At 55.4% G+C, this 26,283-nt stretch overlaps 1 protein-coding gene, 1 long non-coding RNA gene, 1 other non-coding gene and 1 pseudogene across 5 annotated transcripts in view; 1 reads left to right on the top strand and 3 right to left on the bottom strand.

Annotated features, from left to right (window-relative positions):
* Window positions 1-18,643, top strand: part of LOC136794984 (uncharacterized) — a 61,849-nt gene extending 43,206 nt beyond the window's left edge. For all 3 annotated transcript variants that reach the window (XR_010842538.1, XR_010842537.1, XR_010842539.1), the window contains 2 exons: window positions 17,391-17,502; window positions 18,487-18,643. This is a non-coding gene — a long non-coding RNA (uncharacterized lncRNA). The remainder of the gene's footprint in view (window positions 1-17,390; window positions 17,503-18,486) is intronic.
* Window positions 2,724-2,830, bottom strand: LOC131764730 (U6 spliceosomal RNA). Its single transcript, XR_009337931.1, has one exon. It is a non-coding gene; the product is annotated as a U6 spliceosomal RNA (small nuclear RNA).
* On the bottom strand, window positions 12,668-12,791 carry LOC131764720 (U4 spliceosomal RNA; annotated as a pseudogene).
* DUSP7 (dual specificity phosphatase 7) lies at window positions 17,191-24,635 on the bottom strand. The gene is made up of 3 exons (XM_059075277.2): window positions 24,066-24,635; window positions 22,151-22,585; window positions 17,191-19,265 (listed from the first exon to the last, which is right to left on the bottom strand). Exons 1-3 carry the CDS (start codon window positions 24,580-24,582, stop codon window positions 18,958-18,960), a joined length of 1,260 nt encoding a protein of 419 aa, XP_058931260.1. The 5' UTR covers window positions 24,583-24,635; the 3' UTR covers window positions 17,191-18,957.
* Between the last annotated feature and the right edge of the window lie 1,648 nt (window positions 24,636-26,283).

Genomic DNA, 26,283 nt, shown 5'->3' with positions numbered 1-26,283 from the left:
TGATTTACATGCAGCTGTCCAGCTTTCCCAGCACCACTTGCTGAAGAGACTGTCTTTTTCCCATTGTATATTCTTGCCTCCTTTGTTGAAGAGTAATTGACTGTAGGTGCATGGGTTTATCTCTGGGCTCTCTGTTCTGTTCCATTGATCCATATGTCTGTTTTTGTGCCAATACCATGTTGTTTTGATTACTGTACCTTTATACTATTATCTGAAGTCTGGGAGAGTTATGCCTCCTGATATTTTTTTTTTCTTCAGGATTGCTGTGGCAATTCTGGGTCTTTTATGGCTCTGTATAGATTTTTGGATTATTCTAGTTTTGTGAAAAATGTCATGGATAATTTGATAGGGATAAAATTCAGTCTGTAGATAGCTTTGGGTAGTATGGCCATTTAACAATATTAAATCTTCCAATCCAAGATCATGGGGTATCTTTCCATTTCTTTGAATCCTCTTTAATTTCCTTTATTAATGTTTTATAGTTCTCAGTGTATAAATCTTTCACTTCCTTGGTCAGGTTTATTCCTAGGTATTTTATTTTGGGGAGCACAATTTTAAAAGGTATTGTTTTTGTATATTCCCTTTTTTTTAACATCTTTATTGTAGTACAATTGCTTTACAATGGTGTCTTAGTTTCTGCTTTATAACAAAGTGAATAAGCTATATGCATACGTATATCCCCATATCCCCTCCCTTTTACATCTCCCTCCTGCCCTCCTTATCCCACCCCTCTAGGTGGTTGCAAAGCACCGAGCTGATCTCCCTGTGCTATGCAGCTGCTTCCCACTACTATTTTACATTTGGTAGTGTATATATGTCAATGTTACTCTCTCACTTCATCCCAGCTTACCCTTCCCTCTCCCTGTCTCCTCAAGTCCATTCTCTACATCTGCATCTTTATTCCTGTCCTGCCCCTAGGTTCTTCAGAACCATTTTTTTTTAGATTCAATATATATGTATTAGCATACAGTGTTTGTTTTTCTCTTTCTGACTTACTTCACTCTGTATGACAGACTCTAGGTCCTCCACCCACTACAAATAACTCAGTTTCATTTCTTTTTATGGCTGAGTAATATTCCATTGTATGTATGTGGCACATCTTCTTTATCCATTCATCTGTTGATGGACACTTAGGTTGCTTCCATGTTCTGGCTATTGTAAATAGTGCTGCAATGAACATTGTATACATAACTCTTTTTGAATTATGGTTTTCTCAGGGTATATGCCCAGTACTGGGATTGCTGGGTCATATGGTAGTTCTATTTTTAGTTTTTTAAGGAACCTCCATACTGTTCTCCATAGTGGCTGTATCAATTTACATTCCCACCAACAATGCAAGAGGGTTCCCTTTTCTCCACACCCTCTCCAGCATTTATTGTTTGTAGATTTCTCGATGATGGCCATTCTGACGGTGTGAAGTGATACCTTATTGTAGTTTTGGTTTGCATTTCTCTAATGATTAGTGATGTTGAGCATCCTTTCATGTGTTTGTTGGCAATCTGTATATCTTCTTTGGAGAAATGTCTATTTAGGTCTTCTGCCCATTTTTGGATTGGGTTGTTTGTTTTTTTGTTATTGAACTGCATGAGCTGCTTGTATATTTTGGAGATTAATCCTTTGTCAGTTGCTTCATTTGCAAATATTTTCTCCCATTCTGAGGGTTGTCTTTTTGTCTTGTTTATAGTTTCCTTTGCTGTGCAAAAGCTTTTAAGTTTAATTAGGTCCCATTTGTTTATTTTTGTTTTTATTTCCATTTATTTAGGAGGTGAGTCAAAAAGGATCTTGCTGTGATTTATGTCATAGAGTGTTCTGCCTATGTTTTCCTCGAAGAGTTTTATAGTGTCTGGCTTTACATTTAGGTCCCTAATCCATTTTAAGTTTATTTTTGTGAATGGTGTTAAGAAGCGTTCCAATTTCATTCTTTTACATGTAGCTATCCAATTTTCCCAGCACCACTTATTGAAGAGGCTGTCTTTTCTCTCTTACCTCCTTTATCAAAGATAAGGTGACCAGGGCTTCCCTGGTGGTGCAGTGCTTGAGAGTCCACTTGTCGATGCAGAGGATACGGGTTCGTGCCCTTGTCCGGGAAGATGCTACATGTCACAGAGCAGCTGGGCCCGTGAGCCATGGCTGCTGAGCCTGCACGTCCGGAGCCTGTGCTCCGCAACGGGAGAGGCCACAACAGTTAGAGGCCCACATACCGCCAAAAAAAAAAAAAAAAAAAGATAAGGTGACCATATGTGCATGGGTTTATCTCTGGGCTTTCTATCCTGTTCCATTGATCTATATTTCTATTATTGTGCCAGTAGCATACTGTCTTGGTTACTGTAGCTTTGTAGTATAGTCTGAGGTCTGGGAGCCTGATTCCTCCAGCTCTGTTTTTCTTTCTCAAGATTGCTTTGGCTATTTGGGATCTCTTGTGTTTCCATACAAATTGTGCACTTTTTTGTTCTAGTTCTGTGAAAACTGCCTTTGGTCGTTTGATAGGGATTGTATTGAATCTGTAGATTGCTTTGGGTAGTATAGTCATTTTCACAATGTTGATTCTTCCAATCCAAGAGCATGGTTTACCTCTCCATCTGTTTGTATCATCTTTAATTTCTTTCATCAGTGTCTTATAGATTTCTGCATACAGGTCTGTTGTCTCCTTAGGTAGGTTTATTCCTAGGTATTTTATTCTTTTTGTTGCCGTGGTAAATGGGAGTGTTTCCTTAATTTCTCTTAAAAATATGGAACGCTTCACGAATTTACATGTCATCCTTGCGTAGGGGCCATGCTAATCTTCTCTGTATCGTTACAATTTTAGTATACATGCTGCCGAAGCGAGCACTACATTCCCTTTCTAGTGTTTCATTGTTGGTGTAAAGAAATGCAACTGATTCTGAATGTTAATCTTGTATCCTGCTACCTTGTTGAATTCGTTTATAAGTTCTAGTAGTTTTTGTGTGGAGTCTCTAGAGTTTTCTGTATATAGTATATCATCTGCATGTAATGCCAATTTTATCTCTTCCTTTCCCGATTGGGTACATTTATTTCTTTTTTTGTCTGATTGCTGTGGCTAGTACTTCCAATACTATGTTGAATAGAAGTGGTGAGAGTGGGAATCCTTGTCTTGTTCCAGATTTTAGCAGGAAGGCTATTGGCTTTGCACCATTTAGTATTGTATCGGCTGTGGGTTTGTCATAAATAGCTTTTATTATATTGAGATCTGTTCCCTTTATATGCAGTATGGTAAGAGTTTTTATCATGAATGGATGTTGAGTTTTGTCAAATGCTCTGTCTGCATCTATTGAGATGATCGTGTGGTTTTTGTCTTTGTTTGTTTGTTTATGTGGTGTATTACATTGATCTGCATATGTTGAAGCATCCTTGTGAACTTGGGATGAACCCACTTGGTCGTGGTGTATGATCTTTTTTATGTGTTGTTGGATTCGGTTTGCTAATATTTTGTTGAGAATTTTTGGGGTCCCATAGCTGTCTTCTGTTATTTTCTCCTAATGTCTGGGTCAGATTGAGTGATAAAATGGGTATTTACTAGGACTTGCCCTTCAGGGGAGTCGGGATTAATATTGGTATACTTTCTAAAGGCCTCCACCAAACCGCCCTGGAAGAGGGCAAGATTTTCATCTTTTCCCTGCGTTACTTGCTGTGTTGTTCTTCGTCATAACTGTCTTTTTTTTTTTTTGCGGTACGCGGGCCTCTCACTGCCGTGGCCTCTCCCGTTGCAGAGCACAGGCTCCGGACGCGCAGGCTCAGCAGCCATGGCTCATGGGCTCAGCTGCTCCGCGGCATGCGGGGTCCTCCCAGGCCGGGGCACGAACCCGTGTCCCCTGTATCAGCAGGCGGGCTCTCAACCACTGCGCCACCAGGGAAGCCCCTGTTTTGTTTTTTAAATATTTATTTATTTGGCTGTGCTGGGTCTTAGTTGTGGTGCTCAGGATCTTTTAGTTGTGTCATGCGGGATCCTTAGTTGCAGCATGAGGGATCTTTAGTTGCAGCATGTGGGCTTTTAGTTGCGGCATACGGGATCTGGTTCCCTGACCAGGGATTGAACCTGGGCCCCCTGCATTGGGAATGCGGAGTCTTCCCCGCTGGACCACCAGGGAAGTCCTAAGATGGTATGTTAATTCAATGACCCATTTTCTGGCCAGATCTCTTGATCCCCCAGTTTGTATTGGGGCCATGGAGTATTGCAAAAGAAAATTAATTTCTTTTTTCTTAAACCATCCTGTCTAAATTCACCCCAGTTAGCTAATATGCATCCTAATGGGGAGTTCTTTGGGGTGTTTGTAGTTGCCTACATTTTTGGTTAGGATGTCATGACGAGCTAGGGACTTCAGTGGATAGGCCCCCTCAAGGGGGTGTTGCAGAATTAAGTTTTGAGCATGAGAGAGGCAGCTTCCGGAAGGGCAGTTTTCTTCCCATAGCTTGCAGAGCTAACCCCAGAGAAGGCCTGGTCTACTGAGTCCCCCAGATGCTTCTAGACCTCGCAGGTCACCCCAGCTACAGGGCACTGGAGGGACTAACCTGTAAATAAGAGGGGGCTTCTGCTCCATTGGTAGAGGTCATGTGGAGCCCATTAGAAGACACAGGATTGATTGATTGATTTAATTTTTGGCTGCTTTGGGTCTTCGTTGCTGCGCACAGGATTTCTTCTAGTTGCGGTAAGCAGGGGCTGCTCTTCGTTGTGGTGTGTGGGCTTCTCATTGCAGTGGCTTCTCTTGTTGCGGAGTACGGGCTCTAGGTGTGCAGCCTTCAGAAGTTGTGGCACGTGGGCTCAGTAGTTGTGGCGCACAGGCTTAGTTGCTCTGCGGCATGTGGGATCTTCTCGGACCACGGCTCGAACCTGTGTCGCCTGCATTGGCAGGTGGCTTCTTAACCACTGTGCCACCAGGGAAGCCTGAAGACACAGGATTTAGACCACTGAAGAATTCTGTGATCAGCTGGCCATGTCTGCCATGGGTGGAACGTGGGACAGATGAGGTGTGATGGCTGTATGTTTGCAGCCCTTCGTTGTACAGTTGGGGAAACTGAGGTCCAGAAAGCAACTCTCCAAAGACCACAGAGCAAATTAGAGATTAACTGCTTCTCCTTTCCTTCAAGTGGTGATTTCCTTAGGGCAAATTCCCAGGAACAGGACTGCCAGGTTGAAGGTTATGCATATTTTTAGGCCTTTTAACATAAGCAGGTAAAAGGCCTTCAGAAAGCATCTCCAAGTCCACTTCCTTGGCGATTGTGAGGCAGTTATACTTGAGACCCAGCCCTACTCTGGAAGCCGTTATACTTGTGGCCTGGGACAAAGCCCCCTGGAATCCCCCCGAGATAGAAGGACTCACCTGTACAGACATCAAGCCTCACCCTTCCCTCTGCGGGGTCTCAGGGGTAGGCAAGCCAGCCCTGCCCTCCTGTAGTCTCACGGGGGCCCCACAGGTAGACAAACCCTCACAGCACTGGTTAAGGGGTAGTGGGCACAGCGAAGGTACTTAAGTCAGTCTGGGGAGGAGCGGCTTCCCAGGAGGGGCGGCTTCCCAGAAGAGGCAATGCTAGGCCAGGTAGGAGGCAGCTGGCTGGGGACAGAAGGGAGAGTCCGTGCAGTCAGGCCTTGGGGTAGCCTTGTCCTGAAGCCTCCCTGGGGCTGAGCCTGATCCCAGAATGAAGCATTCCAATTCCATCATTCCTTCCCCATCAAGGGTTGGGGTGTGGGCGGCCCCTCCCCCGAACAACAAGTTATAAAACTCTGGGCCTCAGTTTCCACACTCACAGTAAAATGGCAACCTGGTAGAGGAGTTTGGAGAGCTTGTGTGAGGTCTTCAGCTTTGAGCAGGGGCCAGATACCCAGGAGGCAGAATTCTCCTTGGCGGGGGAGCGTGGATGAGCCCACTGGCCGCTGGCTGAGGCCCTGGGACCCCCCTCAACCCAGAGTTCAGGCTCAGATAGCAGCATTCAGAGTCCTACTGACAGAGGAGAGAGGCCTGAGAACACCTTCCTGAGGGCTTGCCCACACCCCCTTCCCCTCTCTCTGCCCTCTGCCCCCTGAGACCCAGCCCCAGGGCAGAGTGGCCCAGCACTCTGCTCCTCGCACCCACCTGCAGGGTCACCAGCCTGTGTTCCCCACCTTCAAGGCAGCACGTCCACCCCCTCGGTCCCCCTCCGGCTGGGGCTCACCCTGCAGTGTGGCTGCTTGGGCAGCGCCTGAAAGTGCATCCCGAGGGCCTTACCCCAGTGGAGTGAGGTCCTTGGAATCCACTCCCAGCCCAGGGCCAGTGGCTCTGAGGGTGTCTGGGAGCTCCCCCCGCATCCCCTGCCCTGCCCAGCAGGCACACGCAATAACAGCTGCTGCTCGCTTTCTCCCCGGGGCCTGGTGGCTCAGACAAGTCACTCCCACACCTGGTGAGACAGGTATCTCTGTTATCCCCACTGAGTGGGGCTCAGAGAAGTGAGGGGTCACTTCTGAAGGTGGGACTACAAACCAGTCTGCAAAGCCAGACTCTCTGCTGGGCCACAGAACTCACCCCACTGGGACGCGGCTGTATGTGATACCCCCCTGGCTCAGCTGTTATCAGAGCTATGGTTCATGAGACATCTCTGATCCTGGCCACAGCCCCCAAGGAGGGAATGGACTCATGGTGTAGAGGCAGCAGCTGAGGCTCAAAGAGGACAGAGCTGGCCCTGGATCACACAGCTTAGAGCCACTCACCGAGCCCAGGGCAGCAGTGGGGTGCACATCTACATGGAGGCTCTCAGGAGTCTTGGGCCGAGGGATGGTGCTATCAGAGCATTGTGTGTCCTCCTCAGAGTGACCCTTCATGGGAGATCAGAGGCTGAGGACAGAGTGGAGTCCCCTCCCAGAACCCTTGAGTCAGATGAGGTGACTATTTGGGGGCCTGTTGACTAATAGACCATGGTATGTCTGGCCTAGCAGGTGTTATACAAGAACTCGAGGTGTCTGAACTGGGAGCAGCCCTCAGTGAGTCCAGCCAGTGTGCGCAGCTGGGGAGACTGAGGTCCAGAGGGTGCAGGAACCTAGCTGCAGGCCCACTGCCCTTTGGGGCCAGAGCTGGAGCCAGAATCCAGAGCCTCAGCCTCCCAGCCCTGCTGAGGAACACTCGGGCAGCTGTGCCTCTCCCTTGAGCCTCAGTAGCTTAGTACAGGCCCAGCTTGGGCAGGTGCTGACCACTGCTGGGGCCTGGGCCTGGGGCAGAGCCTGGAGACTGAGGGCTGTGTTGGAGCTGCGACCCCACCTAGAGCCAGAAGTTGCCTGAAGCCCCATCCCCCTGACCCCCACCTTACCCTGATGGCAGCTGCAGCAGATCATTTAGGGATCCTAGGAACCCCCAGTGTCATCAGGCCAGTCTCCCACTTCTGTCCTCAGGCATCTTGAGGCAGCCTCAACCTCCGTTCCCTGGAGGGACATAGTTGAGAGGCTGCCTTGGAATCGAAGGAGGTTGAAACTGATCAGAGCCCAGGTCTCGGTCTTTTGCGACTGGAGTTATAGCAGGGGCTCAGCCCTTAACTCCCTCCCAGGGTCCTGGGCTTGAGTGGGCCGGGGGACAAGGGATTCTGAGGCTGGAGGTCAACAAGATGGGCAGTTGGGACAGAAGGGGCCCTTGGCCAAGTTTGGGAGGTAGAGCATCCACCTCTACTCCCAGGCTGAGCCTGGCAGCCTCTACCCAGGGCAGTGGCCCCACCCCCACATGTTCCTGGGAGTCTAGACTGAGGTGGGTGGTGTTGCAGGGCCGGCAGGCTCTGGGGAGGGCGGGACCAGGCATTTCCTGCTGCCGGGTGCCAGGCTCCAGTCCCCTGAAGGGGGTGATTCTTTAATCTTAGTCAGAGGAAGTGAGGCAGGGCAAATGGGCAGTGTGTGTGCAGTGCCGCCGGGCCTGGTGGGGCAGGGTTGGGCGGACGGGCAGCTGTAGGAACCAGGGAGCAGGCCCAGCCCTGCAGGTCCCCCGCAGCCATACACACAGTATCTGCCCTCGACAGCCAGCCTGTTGCCCAGCACCCAAGTAGGGTCACCCGGATACCAGACCCTGGTGGTGACCAGCCCCAGACTCTGGCTCCCTCCTCCCTAGTTGCTGAGGCTCTGCCGCTCACCTGCTGTGTGGCTTAGACTGGTCACTTCACCCTGAGTCTCAGGGTTCTCATCCATGGAGTGGGGAAAACTGTGGTACCCACGTGCCCCTGACTTTCTCCCACCCCAGCATCAGGAACCCACCCTCCCAGTTTGTCCCACTCTTGGATCCTGGGGAAGGAGCCCACCAGGGTAGAGCCTATCTCCTCCTTGAGCAGAAGGGGCGTTCCAGTCCCAGACTGGCTGCTTGAATGGTTTATGTCACGCAGACGACCCCAGGGGTGACCCCCCCCCAAGCCCCCTGGCCTTGGCTGAGCTACCTGCCTCCCTGCCCTCTGGTGGCCCCCAGCAATTGGAGCCTCCCTGCACTCCACTGGGGGATGAGTTACCAACACCATGGCTGCCTGTGGGCACCCACCATGAGGCCACCACCCCGTCCCACAGCCCTGCTTCTGAGGCTGTGCCTGGGGCCCCTGATGTCTGGATTCTAGGGCTTCTCTCTGAGACAGCTCTGACCTCAGGGGGTAGGAGGTGCAGTTTCTGTCTTGATCCCCAAAGTGGGACCTCTTCCCTAAGGCTCCACTGTTTTCCCTCTTAGGAAGCCCCAGCAAACGCTGGCCAGGTGGAGAAGGGAGGAAGCCTGCCGGCTCAGGGCTCCAATTCCCCAGTCCCTAACAAAAGGAGGCAGAAGACAGGGCTGTGTGTGGGGAGAGTCTGCCCTGGGTAGAGCCCTGGCCTCTTGGCCAAGTGCTCGTGGAAGGGAGGCTAGCTCAAGGATGAACAAAGTGACCTTCAGCTAGCTCCTACCACAGAAGGTCACTACGAGCAGAGGCTAAGCAGGGGCCCGGTGAGGACTCAGACCAAGAGACCTCCTCTGCTTTCCCCACCCCCTGGGCCAGGGGCTCCTCTCCACTTTGGTGCTTACACTAGGGGCCTGTGCTGGCTGAGGGCAGGAGCCCCAGTGGAAAGTCTTACCCCTCAGGGTCAGGGTAGAAGATCATCTCACCCAGCCCCCTTCCCACAGATAGGAAGACCAGGACTCAGGAGGGGAAGGATGGGGGCAGAGCCTGCTGTCCTCGTAGGTCCTAGGAGCGTGGCTCTGGCCCAGCTTTTGCTGAGCCCAAAAGGTAAGGAAGGCGAGGAGGGTCTCCGGATGGATGTGGCTGGGGCGAACCGGGAGAAAGTGCTGGGCTCTGGCCGGGCTGGGCAGCCGGCCTCCCTTCCCCGGGCCTGGGCTGGGTGGGGGCAGCAGGGCTCAGGCCGGAGGGCTGTTGATGCAGCCCAACAATGATGAAATGGCGCCTTTGTCCCGCGGCGCCAAAGTTGCTGTGACTGGAGGAGGCGTGACGTGAAAGGGTCATTGTTCCCACTTGGGCAGCCACTCAGGGAGCTGGAGGACCGGCCCTGGGTCGGCTTCCTGCCAAGGTTGCAGCCCTGCCTGCTGCTGTGGCGGTCATGGTGTCCTGGGCTCCCGGCCTCCTACCCATGGCCAGCTCCCTCCCTGGGGCCATCCGGAGTACAGGTACCCAGCAAAGGTGTCACCCTCCCTCCCCCTCCCTCCCCCTCTCTTCTCTGGTCTGGAACCATGATGTTACAGTGTTGGGGGCTGGGCTCTGCTCTTCATGCATGTGAACCCTGCTGGGCAGGATGCCTGGGTGCCAGGAGAGCTTGCGGGTAAAGCAGGTGTTTTGTCCTGGGGCGAGGAAACATGCCTGACTTCACATCCCAAGGCTCTGGCCTTCGGGGACCCCTCCCTGAACCTTGCAGATTAGAGGAGAGAGGCCCAGAGAAGGGAAGTGGGTGGCCCTAGGCCACACAGCATTAGCTAGTCTGCTGACACCCAGGCTAGACCTACTTCCCCACAAGTCCCCACACCTGATGGACCTCCACTCTCTCTAGACACCTGAAGCTCCCTCTTTGCCAGCTCCCACCCCTTTCCTGCCCCTCTAATCCATTCTCGCCTGAGCAATCCATTCCCCATCCCAGCCCACGATCTTTCCAAAACCCAAACCTGATCAGGTCCCTCCTTGGCTTCAAACCTGCCATGTCCTCCCACATCCAGAGAAAGTTCCAGCTCTTGTGCTGGCATTCAAGGCCCTCACTGTGCTATAGCAGCCAAGGGTGAGAGGCCCTTTTGTAGACACTGGAGTCTCCCTCAGCCCGTGTGGGGATGCTAACCAAGTAAAGGCCCTTTTATCTTCCCGGGGTCAGCCTCCACTCCTTTGCTCCCACAGGTCCTGCCCCCTCCGGTGCACCCAACTGCCCCTGGCCTCTGGGGCTCAGGTGAAGAGCCAGTAGGCTGGGCAGGGTGATCAATGGCTGGTTCAGGACCAAGCTTGAGGCCCTTTATCCCCACCCCAGGTGGCCCCGCTGGCTCCAGTGCCCAGAACTCCTCCCTGGCTCTCCACTGCCCCCAGCAGCTGGCATCAGGCTCAGCCTGACCCAGGCTAATTAAACCCTCCCCCAGCCCAGAGGAGGCTTTGGCTCCAGCGCTAGGCTTTTTTCCCTGGAGGGACGGAGCTAATTAACCGAGAGGGTTTAATTAATCAATTAGCGTGGCCTCCAGACCCCTCCACTTAGCCAACGCGGTGGCAGATATTTATAAACAGGAGCTCTGGCTGGAACTAGAAGGGAGGGCAGGCGACCATGGTGGGCACAGAGGCAGGGAGAACAGGGGCTGCAGAGGCCAGAGCTCCTGTCAGTCCCACCTCCTCAGCATCTCCAGAGGCAGGTGCAGAATCAGCAACACCTGGACACATGAGGACATGTACTCTGGGGACACATGCAACATCTCTGTGTGCTCAGGTCACGCAGGCCTGACATCCAGAGCTGGGCAAGTTCCCAGAGGTGCCTCAGACAGTGGCCAGAGGGATGATGATGCCCGGCTGGACCCAGCATCCTGACAAGCAAGGCCTCCAGGGAATGGGGCTGCACAGAGGGCCATGGGAGCCAGAGGAGGTGCCAGAACCTCAGCTGGGGGAAGAGGCTTGGAGGACTTCCTGGAGGAGGAGGCATTTGAGCCAAGCTCAGGGAAAGAGTAGGCAGAGGTAGTGGTGGTAGGCAGAGGTAGCGGTGAAGGGAGCGGTGGGTGATGAAGAGTATTCAAGGGGAGGAAATAGCAGGGGCAAAGTCCTGGAGGCAGGAACAGCAGAAGCTCCATCTTTACCACAAGATGTCCCCTTCTCTGGGAAGCCTCCCTGATACCTTACCTTTTAGAATTGGGTGTCCCTGAGTCTCTGCCCCTCCAGCCTTTGCACTCTGGGACAGCCCGGACTCAACACTCCCTCCCAAGCCTCCCGAGGTGATGCCAGCTCTCCTCCTCTGCCTCCCCCACCCAGCCTGGCCCAGGGAACCCACAGATGCATTGTAATCCCTTCAGAAAGGGGGTTACAGGCTCCCTCCCTCAAGATGCTGCTCCTAGGGTTGGCACCGGTGGGAGCCTAGGTGGTGTTGGGATTGGGAGGGGTCAAAGACCCCAAAGCCACCATGGACCTCTCAGGCCTGGGATATTTGAGAGTGTTACTGAGTCTAAGCTTGTACTGCTCACTGCATGACAGGCCAGTAAATCGAGAGACAAGTTGTTGGGGCAAAGAATAATGACTTTATTGAGAAAGCCAGCATACTGAGAAGATGGTGGACTAATGTCCCAAAGAACCACCTTACCAGAGTTGGAATTCAGTTGGTACCCCCTTCTTTCATGTTAAAAGGGGGAGGGGGTGTGGTTGGTTGGTGCAAACTTCTTGGTGTCAGAATCCTTCCTTCTTGCGTCTGTCCACTAGCCCAGGTCGTGATGTTCCTGTAAACCTCCAATAAGACAAATGTTATTTTCTGTTCTGCAAACTTTTATCTCTATATGAATGGAAAAGTGTTATATCTTTGAAAGTCAAAGCCTTGAGAATGGGCTGTCCTGTATATTTCAGACTACAGGCAACATTCTTAACTTGTAGCAAAAGTAACAGAAGACAAAGGTTAGAGTAAAAGAAACAGGTCCAATATGGAGGCAGATTTGTTCTTCACTATGACAAGAGCAAGGATTCCAGAGTTAGCCAGACGTGCACCCAGACCCCAGTGCAGACCCTTCTCAACTTGCTTTCCTCGTCTGCCCACTGGGGACAATCAGCACCCGCCTCCCAGGGCTGCAGGGAGGATTAAATGAGTTCAACATGTAAAGCCAGAGGGACTCGCACTGCTGGTGGGAATGTAAATTGATACAGCCACTATGGAGAACAGTACGGAGGTTCCTGAAAAAACTAAAAATAGAACTACCGTATGACCCAGCAATCCCACTCCTGGGCATATACCCTGAGAAAACCATAATTCAAAAAGAATCATGTACTGGACTTCCCTGGTGGCGCAGTGGTTGAGAGTCTGCCTGCCGATGCAGGGGATACAGGTTCGTGCCCCAGTCCGGGAAGATCCCACATGCCGCGGAGCGGCTGGGCCCGTGAGCCATGGCCGCTGAGCCTGTGCGTCCGGAGCCTGTGCTCCGCAACAGGAGAGGCCACAACAGTGAGAGGCCTGCGTACTGCAAAAAAAAAAAAAAGAATCATGTACCACAGTGTTCACTGCAGCTCTATTTACAATAGCCAGGTCATGGTTTTCGTATCTGTAAAACAACTCAAGAAATGTGCATCAGATACCATTATCTGGGTACTTCAATTAGCAATAATCACGCCTCAGTTAAACCTCATTGGCTACGATATTGCCACTATGAAAAGCTATCTGGGTACTGCAGAGAGGGGCTACAGCAGAGGATATGGAGGAGGGGGTCTGTCCCAGGAAGGCCCCATAGGGTCCTGCTAAGTTACACTGGGATCCTGTGTTTGTACCATGGGTCCTGCCTCCCATGAGGATCAAGTGCTGCTGGTCCTGCGGTTAGGTCCTTCTCTCCCCATCTCCTCCCATGCTACAGTGGTCCAGTCCCCACCACCCACTGTGACCATGCTAGCCTCCTCAATGTCCCCTGTCCTGAACACTTGCCCCTCAGCCTATTCTCCACTCAGAAACTAGTGTTTTTTAATTTTTTAATCAATATTTTAAAAATTGAAGCATTGTTGATTTACACTGCTATGTTAATTTCTGCTGTACAGCAATGTGATTCAGTTATATATACATTCTTTTTTTTAATATTCTTTTCCATTATGGTTCATCATAAGATATTAAATACAGTTCTCTGTGCTATACAGTAGGACCTGTTGTTTATCCACTCTCTATATAAAAGCTTACATCTGCTAACCCCAAACTCCCACTCCATCCCTCCCCTAACCCCCTACCCCTTGGCAACCACCAGTCTGTTCTCGTCTGTGATTCTGTTTCATAGATAGGTTCATTTGTGCCATATCTTAGATTCCAGATATGAGTGATACCATATGGTATTTGTCTTTGTCTGAATTACTTCGTTTAGTATGATAATCTCTAGTTGTGTCCATGTTGCTGTAAATGGCATTATTTCATTCTTTTTTATGGCTGAGTAGTATTCCATTGTGTATATGTACCACATCTTCTTTATCCATTCATCTGTTGTTGGACATTTAGGTTGTTTCCATGTCTTGGCTATTGTGAATAGTGCTGCTGTGAACATAGGGGTGCATGTGTCTTTTTGAATTCTAGTTTTGTCTGGATATATGCCCAGGAGTGGGAATGCTGGATCATATGGTAGTTCTATTTTTAGTTTTCTGAGGAACCTCCATACTGTTTTCCACAGTGGCTGCACCAACTTATGTTCTGGGGGATCTTTCTAGTGACAACTATACCTTGCCAGCCATGGGCTTAAAGCTCTTTAGGGGCTCCCCTGTCCTCTGGACCACATCCCTCCACCCCGCTCCTGGCCCATCCAGCCCCGGAGAAGGGGCTGCGGCCCCTCTTTGCTTGCAGCAGGGATGGAAGGGCCCTGGGACTGGAGGAGGAGGTGTGGATGTAGAGGGGTGGATGGAGATCCTACAGATGCACAGAAGCCACAGAGTAGATGATGCCCCCGGGAGGTATGCGACGGAACAGACCTGGGAAGGGGGCTGCCTTCCTGAGCAAAGGGGGTTCGGCAGGGGCTGGAGTCCCCTGTCGCCTGTCAGGGCTCATCTGGCCCAGCCAGAGACAATGGGGCTGAGGACTCATCTTACCTCTGGGGAGCTGCTAATGATGGTCTTTAATGGCCTTGCCTGGGAAGGGATGACCTCACCGTGCTACACCCTGATGAGAGGAGGCTCCTCCATTGCCGCCGCCGTGAGACCGTGAGACCTGCTTGGGCTTGTCTTGTCTGAGGAATGAGGGGGCAGTGTGTGTGCGCTCGTGTATCTGGTCCTTCATGCGGCCAGGGGGAGAAGGCTCCCAGCCCGATGGGGGAGGCAGGACCTGGGTGAAAAGTCTCAGGGCAGCAGGGTTGGGAGGCCTTGCTTCTACTCAGTGTCTCTGGCTTCTGTTAAGGGTTTGGGTGTGGGTGCCGGCGTTCCAGGCCACATCCATGCTGAGGCAGAGGGTCTGCCCGCTGCATACATAGTGTCCGGGGGCAGGCCTGCGTGTGCCAGGTGGTGGCGGTGGCGGCGGCGGCAGCAGGGGTGGGAGCAGGTTCCAGCACAGGCTTATTGCCTGCCCCCCGCCCTGCCCCATTCATCAGAGATGACTATGTTTGCACTCTGGGGAGGGGTCCTGTGGAGGTGGCCCCCCTCCTGAGGGCAGCCTCCCCCTCCCCCAGGCTCGGATCAGGACCACCCTAGGGAAATGTTCATCTCTTTTGTGGTGTCTTTGTCAGACCCCCTTCAGGGTGACTCCTCCACAGTGCTACAAGTTCTTTCTCGTGTCCAGCCTTAGTCACTCTTGCTGTTGTACCTGATTCATTTATCAGAGGACAAGTTGAGGGCCCCATTATCCTGCCACCCAGTCTGACATCACTGAACTTCCCTCGGGCATGTTCCCACTCCTGGGACAGCCCAGTCGGTACAGGAAATGGCTGCTGGATGAATGTGCAAGTGAGTGAGTGACTGAATGAGTGGCTCAGATCCTCCTCCCATGAGAATGCTAAGAAGTGGCTAAGAAGTGGATGAGGGGGTCCTGGGGGCCTGGGCTGAGATGGAGACAGAAACGGGGACCCAAAGGGAGGCAAAAAGAGGGTCAGGAGGAAAGAGATGGGACTGAGGGCACAGAGATGAAGCAGATGCAGCCAAGAGCCAGGTGTCCTCGAGCTCCACTGGCATCCAAGGCCTCAGCCAAAGATGGGCTGGGACGGACAGGGCCCATGGGGGGGACAGCACGGCCAAAACAAGGTGGAATAACAGGAGCTCAGAGTGAGGGACCATGAGGCAGGAACCTGGGACCCAGGGTGGGGACAGCAGTCCAGCGTAAGCATGGCCTAGACCAAGGTCAGAGCAAGGACCCAGGGCCCCAGTCAGCCAGCCATGACCTATTCCTCTGCTCCCACCAGAAGGAAGCTTCAGGGAACCTCAGCCAGGCATGGTAGTGAGGTGGGAGTTTCTACAGATGAGGACACCGAGGGTCAGAGGCCACGTGGCCTAAGGTTGGATAGGAGGTAAAGCCCCTCAGTGCTTGGTTGGAGGGGCTGGCTCAGGAGGAGACTGCTGCTCCCACACCCCATCCTGTGCTTGGGCACAGTGGCACTGCCAGGCACTTACTCGGCCTATCGAGGGCCCAGCCCCCCGCCCAGCACCCGCGGGCTTCCCCAGCCCTGGCCGAGGGCAGCGAGGGAACAAAGGTCCAGTCTCTGCCTGCTCAGGCCCCCACCCCCTTGCCCGCCCCTGGCACAGAAGGACCAGGGCCCTGAGGGAGCCCAAGAGCCAAAGCAGCCCCCGCCCCTTTGCCGACACTGTGAGAACCCCTTTCCTCTCCCTCCCATGGGCCTGCTGGCCGCACTGCAGTGTCCCCCCTTCTAGAGAGGGCTGAGGAGCTGGCAGCCACACAGCTGGGATTCGAGCCCACCTAGCCCTCCTCATACACGTGAGGGTGTGACCATTTAGGTTGGACGTAACTCATGGGGAGGGATGGGGCAGGGACAGAGACGGCAGAGCCTAGATGGCCCAAAGGGGAGTGCTGGGGAAGGGGCTGAATTGCTCTCACTTTTCCGGCCCTGCCCACCTACCTGCCACCCAGGGCCAGTCCAGTGCTGGTCACAGCAGAAAGGATAAAGCCAGGGGAGAGGCAGAGATAGGGAAACGGAGTCAGCACCCAGGTCCCCCTAAGTTCATGACCGGGGCTCAGTCAGTCCAGCCAGAGGTGAAGCCCCTGTGGAGCTTCCGTTTCCCCATCTGTAACATGGGGCTGTGGGGCCCACTGAGGGCCTCGCTCCCCAGGCCACGGCCATCATTCTTCTCCAGGACCCTTGCCTGCCCCCCTGCTCCCCCCAGGGCCTGGCCTTACGCCTCCAGAGGGGCCTGCATGGAGGGCTGACGCTCATCTGCTCTGGAGAAGCTGGGCACAGCCTCCTTGCAGGCCGAGGTCCAGACCAGGAGATGAACATCAGGTGTTCATCATGCCCGAACGTGAAAAGCACTGGGTATCTGGGTGTGACTGGCTCCACTGTACAGAAATGGATACTGAGGCTCAGGGAGGCTGAGGGACCTGTCTGAGGCCATCCAGCTCCTGAGGAGCAAAGCAGGGCTGACCCGCTCACTGACCAGGCTTCAAGTCCTATAGGCATCCCAGGGACAGAGGGGGAAGGAGGGAGGTTGATAAACGCACATCCCATGTCCCGTCCACAAGAGCAGCAAGAGAAGGGTTAGGGCGCCGGGGCCGCAGGGGGGCAGGTCAGGAGCCTGGAGTGCTTGGGCAGTCTGGGCAATGTCCAAGTGGACAGCCTTGCGCGGTTCTGGGCGAGCAGGGCTCAATTCTGCAACCTTGGTCCATAAAACCTCTCCAAGCCTTATCTGTCAACCAGTGGGCCAAAGCCCATGGAGAAAGCCCAGATGCCCCTACCTGCCTGCACCTGAGGGGCTGGGGAAATGCCCACACCCCAGCCGCTCCTCCGAGCTTTGGGCACCTCCGACCAGTCAAAGCAAGTGCCCAACAGGCCCCAGGCAGGATCAGGCTGCTGCCTCTCGCAGAGCAGGCACTGGGGTACTGGCCAGTGTCCCTCCTCACTGCCTCCACCCCTGGCCCTTATCAGACACAACTCGTTTTAAAGAAAAAATAATATTTATTTGCAATATAAACAAAGTCCCGTTGCTGGATCGGGATATATATATGTATGTGTGTGTATATATATGTAGGGTCACAAATTTTCCTTCATAAGTTCATAAAGCAAAACTGGCCACCCTCTTGGCATACCCTCATTTACACAAATCTGATGCATCTTTCTGGGTTTTTCTTTTTAAAGGTAAAAAAGAGAGAAAGAGAACCATGTACAGCATGGAAGCTTTTTGTCAATTTGACTGTGGCAAGATTTTAATCTGCTGCCTTAAAGAATCCCTGAAAACCACCCCTGTGAGGTAAGATGCAGTGGGGGCAGAGTTTCCGTGGCCTTGCTCACATGCTGAGTGCTGGCTCACTCAGAGACCCCAGCCCGACTGCTCACCCCTCCCCGGGCCCCATGCAGTCCTGACACCTGGGAGAACTGAGGTTGGAGTAGGAACAAAACTGGAGGAGGATAACGGAATCCGTGGCTTTGTTCTATGGATATGGGGGTGGAGGGATGGACAGAGCCTCACACCCCTTTCCTTGTCCATCCTCGCTGCCCACCCCTGCCCTGGGATTGAAATGGGTGCGAGTTTCTTAACAGAAGGCAGGGGCAAGATGAGCACAGGGCAGGCTTTCTCGGGTCGAGGGGGCTGGGAGTGGCAGCTGAACCAAAGCAACAACCAGGGTGAGGGAAGAGACTTGGGGGAGGCAGGGCTGGGCCCCACCACCTACGCCCCCCACAGCCACTGGCCCTGCACCCTCAGCTACAAACAGACAGAGAGAGGAAGAGACAGAAGTAGTGGGTACATATAAAAAGGGCCTGGGGCCCAGGCCCCCCCTTGGGGCTGAGCCCAGAGGATTAATGCTACTGCGTGGCAGCCCCCTGTGGCCCCACCTCCAGCAGGACAGCGGCAGGGCCTCCCTCTGCTGCCTGGGGCAGTTGGCAGGGACCACCAGAAGGGCAGCTGGATGGCAGAGAATGCAAAGGCCACCCATCCAGCCCACCACTCACGGCAGTCATCACAGGCAAATGCAGCGCCAGGTTGGGCTGGGCCGAGGTGGGAGGTGTGGGCAGGCCTGGGAGTCCAAAGCTGGCGAGAGCAGCGAACCACCCCTTTAAGGGCCGCTGCAGAAACGGAGGCTTCACACATGTGCAAAACGCTTTTGGTCAAGATCAACGTGGGGTTTGTCTTTTCCATTAAAAACAAAAACCCAAGAATTGCTTTTTGAAATAAGAAGAAAAACAAACTGATAACACTTCTCTCTCTCTCTCTCTCTCTCTCTCTCTCTCGCAGGATCAAGAAAGGGATGAAATACTGGTTTATACAATCCACTGTTGCATGTAGCCTGAAAATAACACTTTTCATTAAAAAAGAAAAATCAAGAAGAGCTTGAACACTCTCTGCTCCAGGGAGCTCGGATTTACCTGCCAAAAATAAAAAGTAAACTCAGGTCCATGGATGTGTCTTTTAAAAAAAAAATAGCCAAACTGGCTGGGCCATCAGCAGAAAGGAGTGTCCTGGGACAAGGACGAGGCCCCTCTGGACTCCCAAAGCCACATGTCTGACAGCTGAGGGCCCCTCCAGGAAGTCCTGCCGGGGGAGGCCTGGCTGTGGGCTGCACCCTCCCCGGGACGGTGAGGGAAGCTCACCTCTGGGCACAGGTGATGTCCGGGTTCCTCACGCCAGAGGCAGCAGGCATGGGCCCTCCCTGCGGGCCCCGTGGAGGCCCGGGAGGGGCTGGCCCGTTGCCCCGTGCCCCCGGCCTCACGTGGACTCGAGCGTGTTGAGTGGGAACAGGTTGTGGTTGGTGGGCGTGGAGAAGTAGAGCTGCTCGCTGGGGGTGTGGTTGTCACACGGGCTGCTCAGCCCCAGCGTCCGCTCAAAGTCCAGCAGCTGCCCCATAAAGTTGAAGTTGGGTGAGATGTTGGACTTTTTCCTCTTGACAAAGTCGTAGGCATCATTGAGCGACAGGTTCATCTTCTGCATCAGGTAGGCCACCGTGACTGTCACCGAGCGGCTGATGCCTGCCAGGCAGTGCACCAGGACACCGCACTTCTTGGAGCGGGCCTCGTCTGAAACACACAGGCACGGGTCAGGGCAGCACGGTGACTGGCTGGTGCCTCCCGACTCTCGAGTTACCTGGTGAAGTCCCAGGCGGGTGGGACAGCAACTTGGGGTCGAGGTCAAGAGCATGACTGGAGAGGGCTCTGCCATACAGTAGCTCCAAGTCACTGGACATTCCTGTGCCTCGGTCTTCTCCTGTCAGGGCCTGCTTACTCACAGTGCTCTTAGAAGGACATGAGCCAAGTGAGGGCGCCACAAACACTGTGATCACTGCTAGTCCTACTGCTGCTATAACCGTGTGCTACTACGTGCCAAGGTGTCACCTGCATCCTCTCAGGTCATCTGCACCATGGCTACCAAGCTAATTTTATAAATGAGGACACAGGCACAGAGACCAGTGACAAGCACAAGGTCACACAAGGTTCCCCCTAACTCGTAGCACTCACCCCGGGGCAGCTTCCATGGGTGCCCCCGAGACCCTCCTCGGAAGCAGGCCCGAGGGAGGCTCCTCCAAAAGGGAACGGCGGGCAGCACTCAGCTCTGCCCTGGGCCCAGCCAGTCCCCGGGGACTTAGTCCTGCTCCGGAATAGCCAAGGACTGGGACCAGGGCCACACCTTGTTTCACGAATGGGGTTTGCTTATGTGGGGCCTACCCAGCCCACTTACTAGACTTTCCCTGGCCCATGTGCCAGTGACATCTCCCACCACAGCCAACCAAGTTCTGCCAACTCTCCCCTCCACCGCTCCTCCCAGGTTCCCCCAGTGCGGTGCTCAGACACCTATGCCTGACACACAGTAGGAGCTCAAATACTGGTTGAGCCACCGGCCAACTCAGTCCTGTCATCTCTCCTCCCCCTAGATCCGAGCACAGCTCCATCTCCATGTCATAGCTGTGCCAGGGGCACAGATTAACAAGAGGCAGGCCTGGGGTCCCCGCCTGAGCTCACTGGGGACCAGGTACACTCCTACAAGATGCACTCCTACAAAATGCCACAGGTTCACAAATTGTTCCTCATATGGTGCTCACTGCCTCTGGCCTGGCAGGACTTCCCTTCCCTAAGCCCACATGAGGGTTCCCAGGGCAAAGCATGCAGTAGGTGCTTAATCCAGACTCGGGGACCAACTGGGGGCCAGACCAGCAGGGGAAGAGACTGATGTCATGGATTCACGTGGAACCACATTGTCTGACCTTTAGATTTGGGGCAGGAGAAGGGGGTAGTGGAGACAAGCCTCCACTGGTGACACATCAAGATAAGAGGAAGGACTGGTCCCCAAACCTACTCCTGGGTGATCCAAAGTAAAACCACTTCCACTGGCTTTATTTTTAGCCCTCTAAGGGTGTGGCTGAGCCTTGGAGGTGCTGGTGCTTAATACTGCCCCACTGAGTCCTATGGGATGCTTGGGCTTCAATTCCTTCACTTGTCAAAAAGGGAGTACGGGGCTTCCCTGGTTGGCGCAGTGGTTGAGAGTCTGCCTGCCGATGCAGGGGATGCCGGTTCGTGCCCCAGTCTGAGAAGATCCCACATGCCGCAGAGTGGCTGGGCCCGTGAGCCATGGCTGCTGAGCCTGCGCATCTGGAGCCTGTGCTCCGCAACTGGAGAGGCCACAGCAGTGAGAGGCCCGCATACCGCAAAAAAAAAAAAAAAAAAAAAAGGAAGTATGGTTCCTCCCACCTCTACACCCTGTTCTGTCCCCCTCCCCAGATGTAAAGAGACCTCCAAGAAGGATAAAAACACCTACAAACCAGGCTCAGCCGTGGGAAATCCGGGGGCCCCCTCTTCACTGGGGAGAGCACGAATGCCGAAGCAGCACCCATAGCCCTCTGGGCCATGTCCTCCCAAGCAGAGCTGGGAAGCTCTGGATAGCCCCCGACACAGCCCCTCCCCCAGGCCTCAGCTTCCTTCCTTCCTCCCAGCCAGGCACCTACTTTTGGTTCCCAGTAAGCGGATGAGGCGGGGAAGCCTCCCACTTCCTGTTATTAACACGAGCCCAGCCCAGCTGACACCAAAACGCCCTCCACTGGACACAGCCGCCAGAGGGAAGACTGCCGGGCCACCCCCTCCCTGCCACCGGAGGCTGGACAGAACACTGGGTCACCAGGCTCGGAGAGCCCAGGGTTTACATTCACCCTGATCTTGTGTCCCTTTCCTGAATCCTGGATGAGAGCTGAACCCAAAGATGACCTGCCATCTAAACAGCCCCCAGCTGGCCAAGGAGAAAGCAGGATGGGAGGTCAAAGATAAGGAACCCGAGTCAGCTGAGGCTGCGGATGCAGGGGGTGCTAAGCCAGACAGCAGAACACACTACTCTGGGGAGGGCTTCCTCAGCCTCTCCCCATACTCTCTGAACACCCTCTATATGCCAAGCAAGCCTCACAGGCTGCCAGGAGCATCTGAGGCCTCGCCGAGGCCCTTTGGGTCATCACGTTCCAACAGCTGCCAGTTTTGGGTAGGCCTCTGGCTCCAGGCCACACTTCAGCCCCCCTCAGGTACACAGTAAAGCCCAAAGAGGCTCTGTGACAGCCCCTAAAGAGACATGTGCGCTGAGGCGTGACGCAAAGCAAGCAAGACCCGTGGGAGGTCTGAGAGCTGGGATGTTTCAGCTTGCTGAGCCCGAAACAGCACAGCCAGAAAAACCCAAGCTGGACAGCAGAGTCCACGAGGCTCCAACAGCTGCGGGGAGCCTGGGAGTCGGGGGATTGCTCAGGCCCCGAGGGCCTCGGTGACTCACAGTGGGCCTGGGTACACCCATGGGCACACGCTGGCACATGCAGGGCACACACAGGTCTTGACAGGCCCAGAGATACCCAGCCAGGCATGGGCAACACCCAGAGTCCCATACACACCTTGATGCGCAAGCCCACCCACCCTGCCCAAAGCGCAGCAGCACTTACCAATGAAGCTGATGGCCTCAGGGAAGAACTGGGAGAGGTTCTGGCTCCAGTGGTCAGAGATGGGGATCTGCTTGTAGGTGAACTCGCCCCCGTGCTCGAAGGCGTTGGGCAGGTTGGGCGTGACGTTGAGGATATACTTGATGCCGTACTTGCCGAGCACATCCAGGTTGGTGGAGTCCTTCGCGCAGCCGAGGTAGAGGTAGGGCAGGATCTGGACGGGGAAGGCCGGTTGGCTGGATGGCACAGGGCTGCCATCTGACTCGGTGGCACTGCTGGGCAGCTCTCTGTCCGACTCACCATCTGAGCAGTCAGAGCTGATGCGTAGGCCCCCCAGACCCAGCACTGAGGTGGGCGGTGAGCCGCTCGGTGAGGACGAGCTGTCCACGTTGGTCTCGCAGTGTTCTGAGTACTCTGTCTGGAACTTGTTGAAACCACCTGTGGCCAGGATGAGACAGGGCCTGGATGAGAGACTGACGATGCCAGTGCCCCCAGACCAAACAGGCTGCACAAGACCAACAGCAGCCAGGGTTCCCCACGGCAAGCACCGTAACACCAACAATGGACAACACAGGCAGTGCTACATATTTACACATGTACCTCCTCCTGTCTTCTCCACAACTATCCTATGACCCACTTCACAGATGGGGAAACTGAGGCCCCAAGTGATAAAGTAACATGCCTGAACTTCATACCCTTACCCATAGGGCTTCAGGGCCCCAGCCATACAACCAGCTTTAGGTCACTTGAGGACAGACTCCAGCTCATTCCTCTTCCACAGCTCCCATGCACACCTGGCACCCATAGGTGCTCAGTAGCTGCTAAGCGGTAAAGCAAACAACCCCACCTCAGGCCAACACCTGTGGGTTTGCAAACCCCTCTTAGAGATGAGACCGCAGGGGCCAGAGCTGCATCTGGGTTAGCTAGAGGCAGAGAGGGCCTGAACCCCCTGACTGGGAATCGGGTGCTTGAGCCCCACTCTCAACCACACGGGAAATAGTGTGAAGGTATCTGCTGGCTCTTTCCCACGGCAAGGGCAAGTTCATAAAAGGGGTCCCAATTCCACCTCTCCAGAACCCACCACCTTATAGTACAAGGTCCCCCCCAAGCCTTGGACCCACAGAAGGGGAAGCTGCTGGGGGCTTTACAGGGACAAGAAATGGGGAGCGTCTTGCAGCTAAGGATGGGCCCTGCGCCCGAGGGTGCCGCAGGCCTCCTCTCCCCTCCCGCCTGCCCGCCCCGCTGCCAGCAAGAGGCCATTTTGGAATGTTAATTGGAAACACCGGCTGCAGCCACTCGCCTCCCAGCGCTGCCTCCCCCTTCCACAATCTCTGGGGTGGCAGGCTAAGGACTTGGGGGCTCCCAGAAAACCAGAGCTGGGGCAAGGAACACTGCTTACAGCCCTGCCCCAAGCGCCTCCAAGAGGCAGTGATTCCCAAGTGATGAGACCCACGCGGGGATGTCCGGAGTCCCCCAACCCAAATGATTCCTATTCCCTGGCGGGGGCGGGGACGATTTTGAAAAGCTCCTGTCCTAACCGTGGCCTTCCAGGAACACGCATTCCAGGCTGTAGGAGCTGAACTTGGGTGCCCAGGAAGGGACCCTCCCTCCTTTGAGGGGCTCACGGGAAACCTAGGAGCTGCCATGGCCCCAACAACACGAAAAAAGGAAAGCCCAGGCGGGGAGAAGTTTGTTCGACCCACTTAGATCGTGCCCAGAAAGGGGTGCAGAGGAGGCCCGCGTGCCAGCCTAAACCCGCAGCTGGGGCCGGACGCCCGGGAGAGGAGAATGCGGGCCGGGGGCGACGTGGCGCCGGCCGGGCATGCTGGGCACGGGGAGAGAAAGCGGCCTCCGGCTGGGGCACCCGGGAGCCGCGGGAGAGCCCCAATCCCAGACAGGGTCTCGGTGCTGCCCTCACCTTGGAGGTAGTAGGCCTGGCAGCCGTCGTCGCGCAGCTTTTGCAGGAGAAGGCCAAGCACCGAAGCGGGAGCGCCGGGCTCTGGCTGCCACTCGGCCGTGGCCTCGTCGTAGAGCAACACGGTGGCCGCCTTGCAGCGCGTAGCGAAACGCTCCTTGTCGGCGTGGTTGGGGATGATGGAGCGGATGGGCAGGTTGCCCTTGCGCAAGCGGCGCAGCATGAGGCCCGGGATGGCCAGGTTGATGGCCGTCTCGATGTGCGACGACTCGAAGAGCTCGTGCGGCCGGCAGTCGAGCAGCAGCAGGGACGCGCCGCCGCGCGCCTCCAGCTCCTCCTGCAGCCACTCGGCGCTCTTACAAGGCATGGCCCCCGCACCCGCCGCCGCGCCTGACCCGGTACCGGCGCCGGAACCAGACCCCGCACCGGGCTCCGACCCCGCCCCGGTGCCCCCAGCCGCCGACGCCCCCGAGGCCGACATGTGCGCCCGCGCTGGGGGGCCGTAGAGCTGGTTTTTCATGGGGAGCGCGGGCGGCCCGGGGCCGGGGCCGGGCAGCCCTGCCCTGGGACGGCGCCCCGGCCGCGCGGGCCCCAGCCGCGTCTCCGGGCGCCCGCCTCCCGCCGAGCTGCACGCCCGCCGCCCCGGCCTCCCGGCCTCCCGGCCTCCGTCCCGCCCGGCCCTCCGCGCGCGCCGCGGCCTGACAGCCCCAATTAAACGGCGTCTCGGACGGCCGCGCGCCGAGGCGTCCTCCGGGGGGCGGGGCCGCGGGGCCGGCGCCCGAGCTTAAAGGCGCCGTACCTCCGCCGCCCCTCCCCACGGGGTACGCGGGCGCGCGAGCCGGTCCCGTGTGCCCGGAGACCTGCGCCCCGGCCTTCGCCCCGCCTCAGCGCTGCCGCCGTCTCGCCTGGCCCAGAACAGATTATGACTCGCCTGGGGGCCCGGCCAAGACCCTCTCGGGTCCCCTATCCCGCGCTCCCAGCTCTTCTGTGCCCTACCCTGAAGGGCTGCCCTGGGGGAGTCCTGCGCATAGCATCCCCTTCCTACGTTCACGGAAGCAGAGTTTCCCCGGGGATGGGGCGGAGGGAAGGGGCGATCAGGCTGAGCCAAAGCCCCCTCCTCCTGTCAACTCCATTCATTCATTCTCAGCGAGTTCATTCAACAAACGGAAATTGAACGCCTACTACGTGCCATGACCTGTGCTTAGGCTGTCACCGTTTCTGGCAACTTGCATAGTCCCAATGAGGGCTACACGCTTGAAGACCTGAAGGTAGTCTCCCCCAGCAGGCCTGAGGGGAGATCAGCACCTAGGCGACTGGCGGAGTAGGACGGCCCAAGGCCGTGCCAACCTCCACGGGCAGGGGTGAAGAAATCCTGAAAGGATCTGGGAAGGGAGAGCGGGCCCTTTAAGGAAGCTTCACAAGCGGGATGGTGACAGGCGCCGAGTGAAGCGCCACGTGACTTTTCCACAGGAGCTGGTGCTGGGGGGGGGGGGGGATCCTCTTTAATCGGCTCTCCTCCTCCCTCCTCCCAGCGCACCAATCAACTTCCATGGTAGGCGGGAGTGCGCCAAGCAGGTGGCCAGTCGCGGCCGAAGGAGACGGTGGGGCGGAGAGAGGAAGGCGGGGCCCTCCGAAAGTTCCACCCAGCGCGGGAAGTGGGTGGGGTCTCAGTGAGCGCTGTGTATCGGCTCGCAGGCTGCCTAAGCGGAGTAGGTGAATGGATCCGCAGGTAGCGCTGGAACAAAGCGGCTCGACTCGAGTGGTGCGCGTGCGCAGCGCCTGCCGCACTTTCCCTACTGAGTCAGGGTTGTCTGCGTCGGGAGGGAGTTCGTGGCTGATCCTGCGGTTCGTCTGGTCCGTTCCCTGCTGGGCGGAGTGCTCCCACATCCTTGGGGTTTATCGTTCCCACTCTGCCCGAGGCTGGTCGGCTCCCCGCCACCTTGCCTCTACACCCAGCTGAAGGGAGGTTAGCGTCAGAGATGAAGGGCGGTGGCGCTTGAGATTTGCCGAAGGGAGTGCTTCTGGAACCCGCAGGATTTGAGCTTTCCGCTGACAGGAAGGCACGAAGAGGGGCGGCCCTGGGTTAGTCCCCGCTGCCCACCTCCCTCCCCCCACCCCCCTTTGTGCATGCGAAGGATAGTCTACGTGAAGGGTTTCATCCCGCTACAGGGCTGTGTCGAAAAGGAGCAGGGATCTCTCCCACAGTCACACTCCCAGCAAG

This window comes from Kogia breviceps, chromosome 10, assembly GCF_026419965.1.
Source record: "Kogia breviceps isolate mKogBre1 chromosome 10, mKogBre1 haplotype 1, whole genome shotgun sequence".
NCBI classification, from domain to species: domain Eukaryota; kingdom Metazoa; phylum Chordata; class Mammalia; order Artiodactyla; family Physeteridae; genus Kogia; species Kogia breviceps.
This window is presented reverse-complemented; position numbering and strand designations above follow the sequence as displayed.

What these genes read in the sequence shown, in the direction of transcription:
- DUSP7 (XM_059075277.2), bottom strand. Translation starts at nt 24,582, where the DNA reads ATGAAAAACCAGCTCTACGGCCCCCCAGCGCGGGCGCACATGTCGGCC. An exon ending in CCAGGCCTACTACCTCCAAG is followed by an intron (nt 22,586 to 24,065) that starts GTGAGGGCAGCA and finishes TCCTGGCCACAG; the next exon opens with GTGGTTTCAACAAGTTCCAG. An exon ending in TGAGGCCATCAGCTTCATTG is followed by an intron (nt 19,266 to 22,150) that starts GTAAGTGCTGCT and finishes TGTGTGTTTCAG; the next exon opens with ACGAGGCCCGCTCCAAGAAG.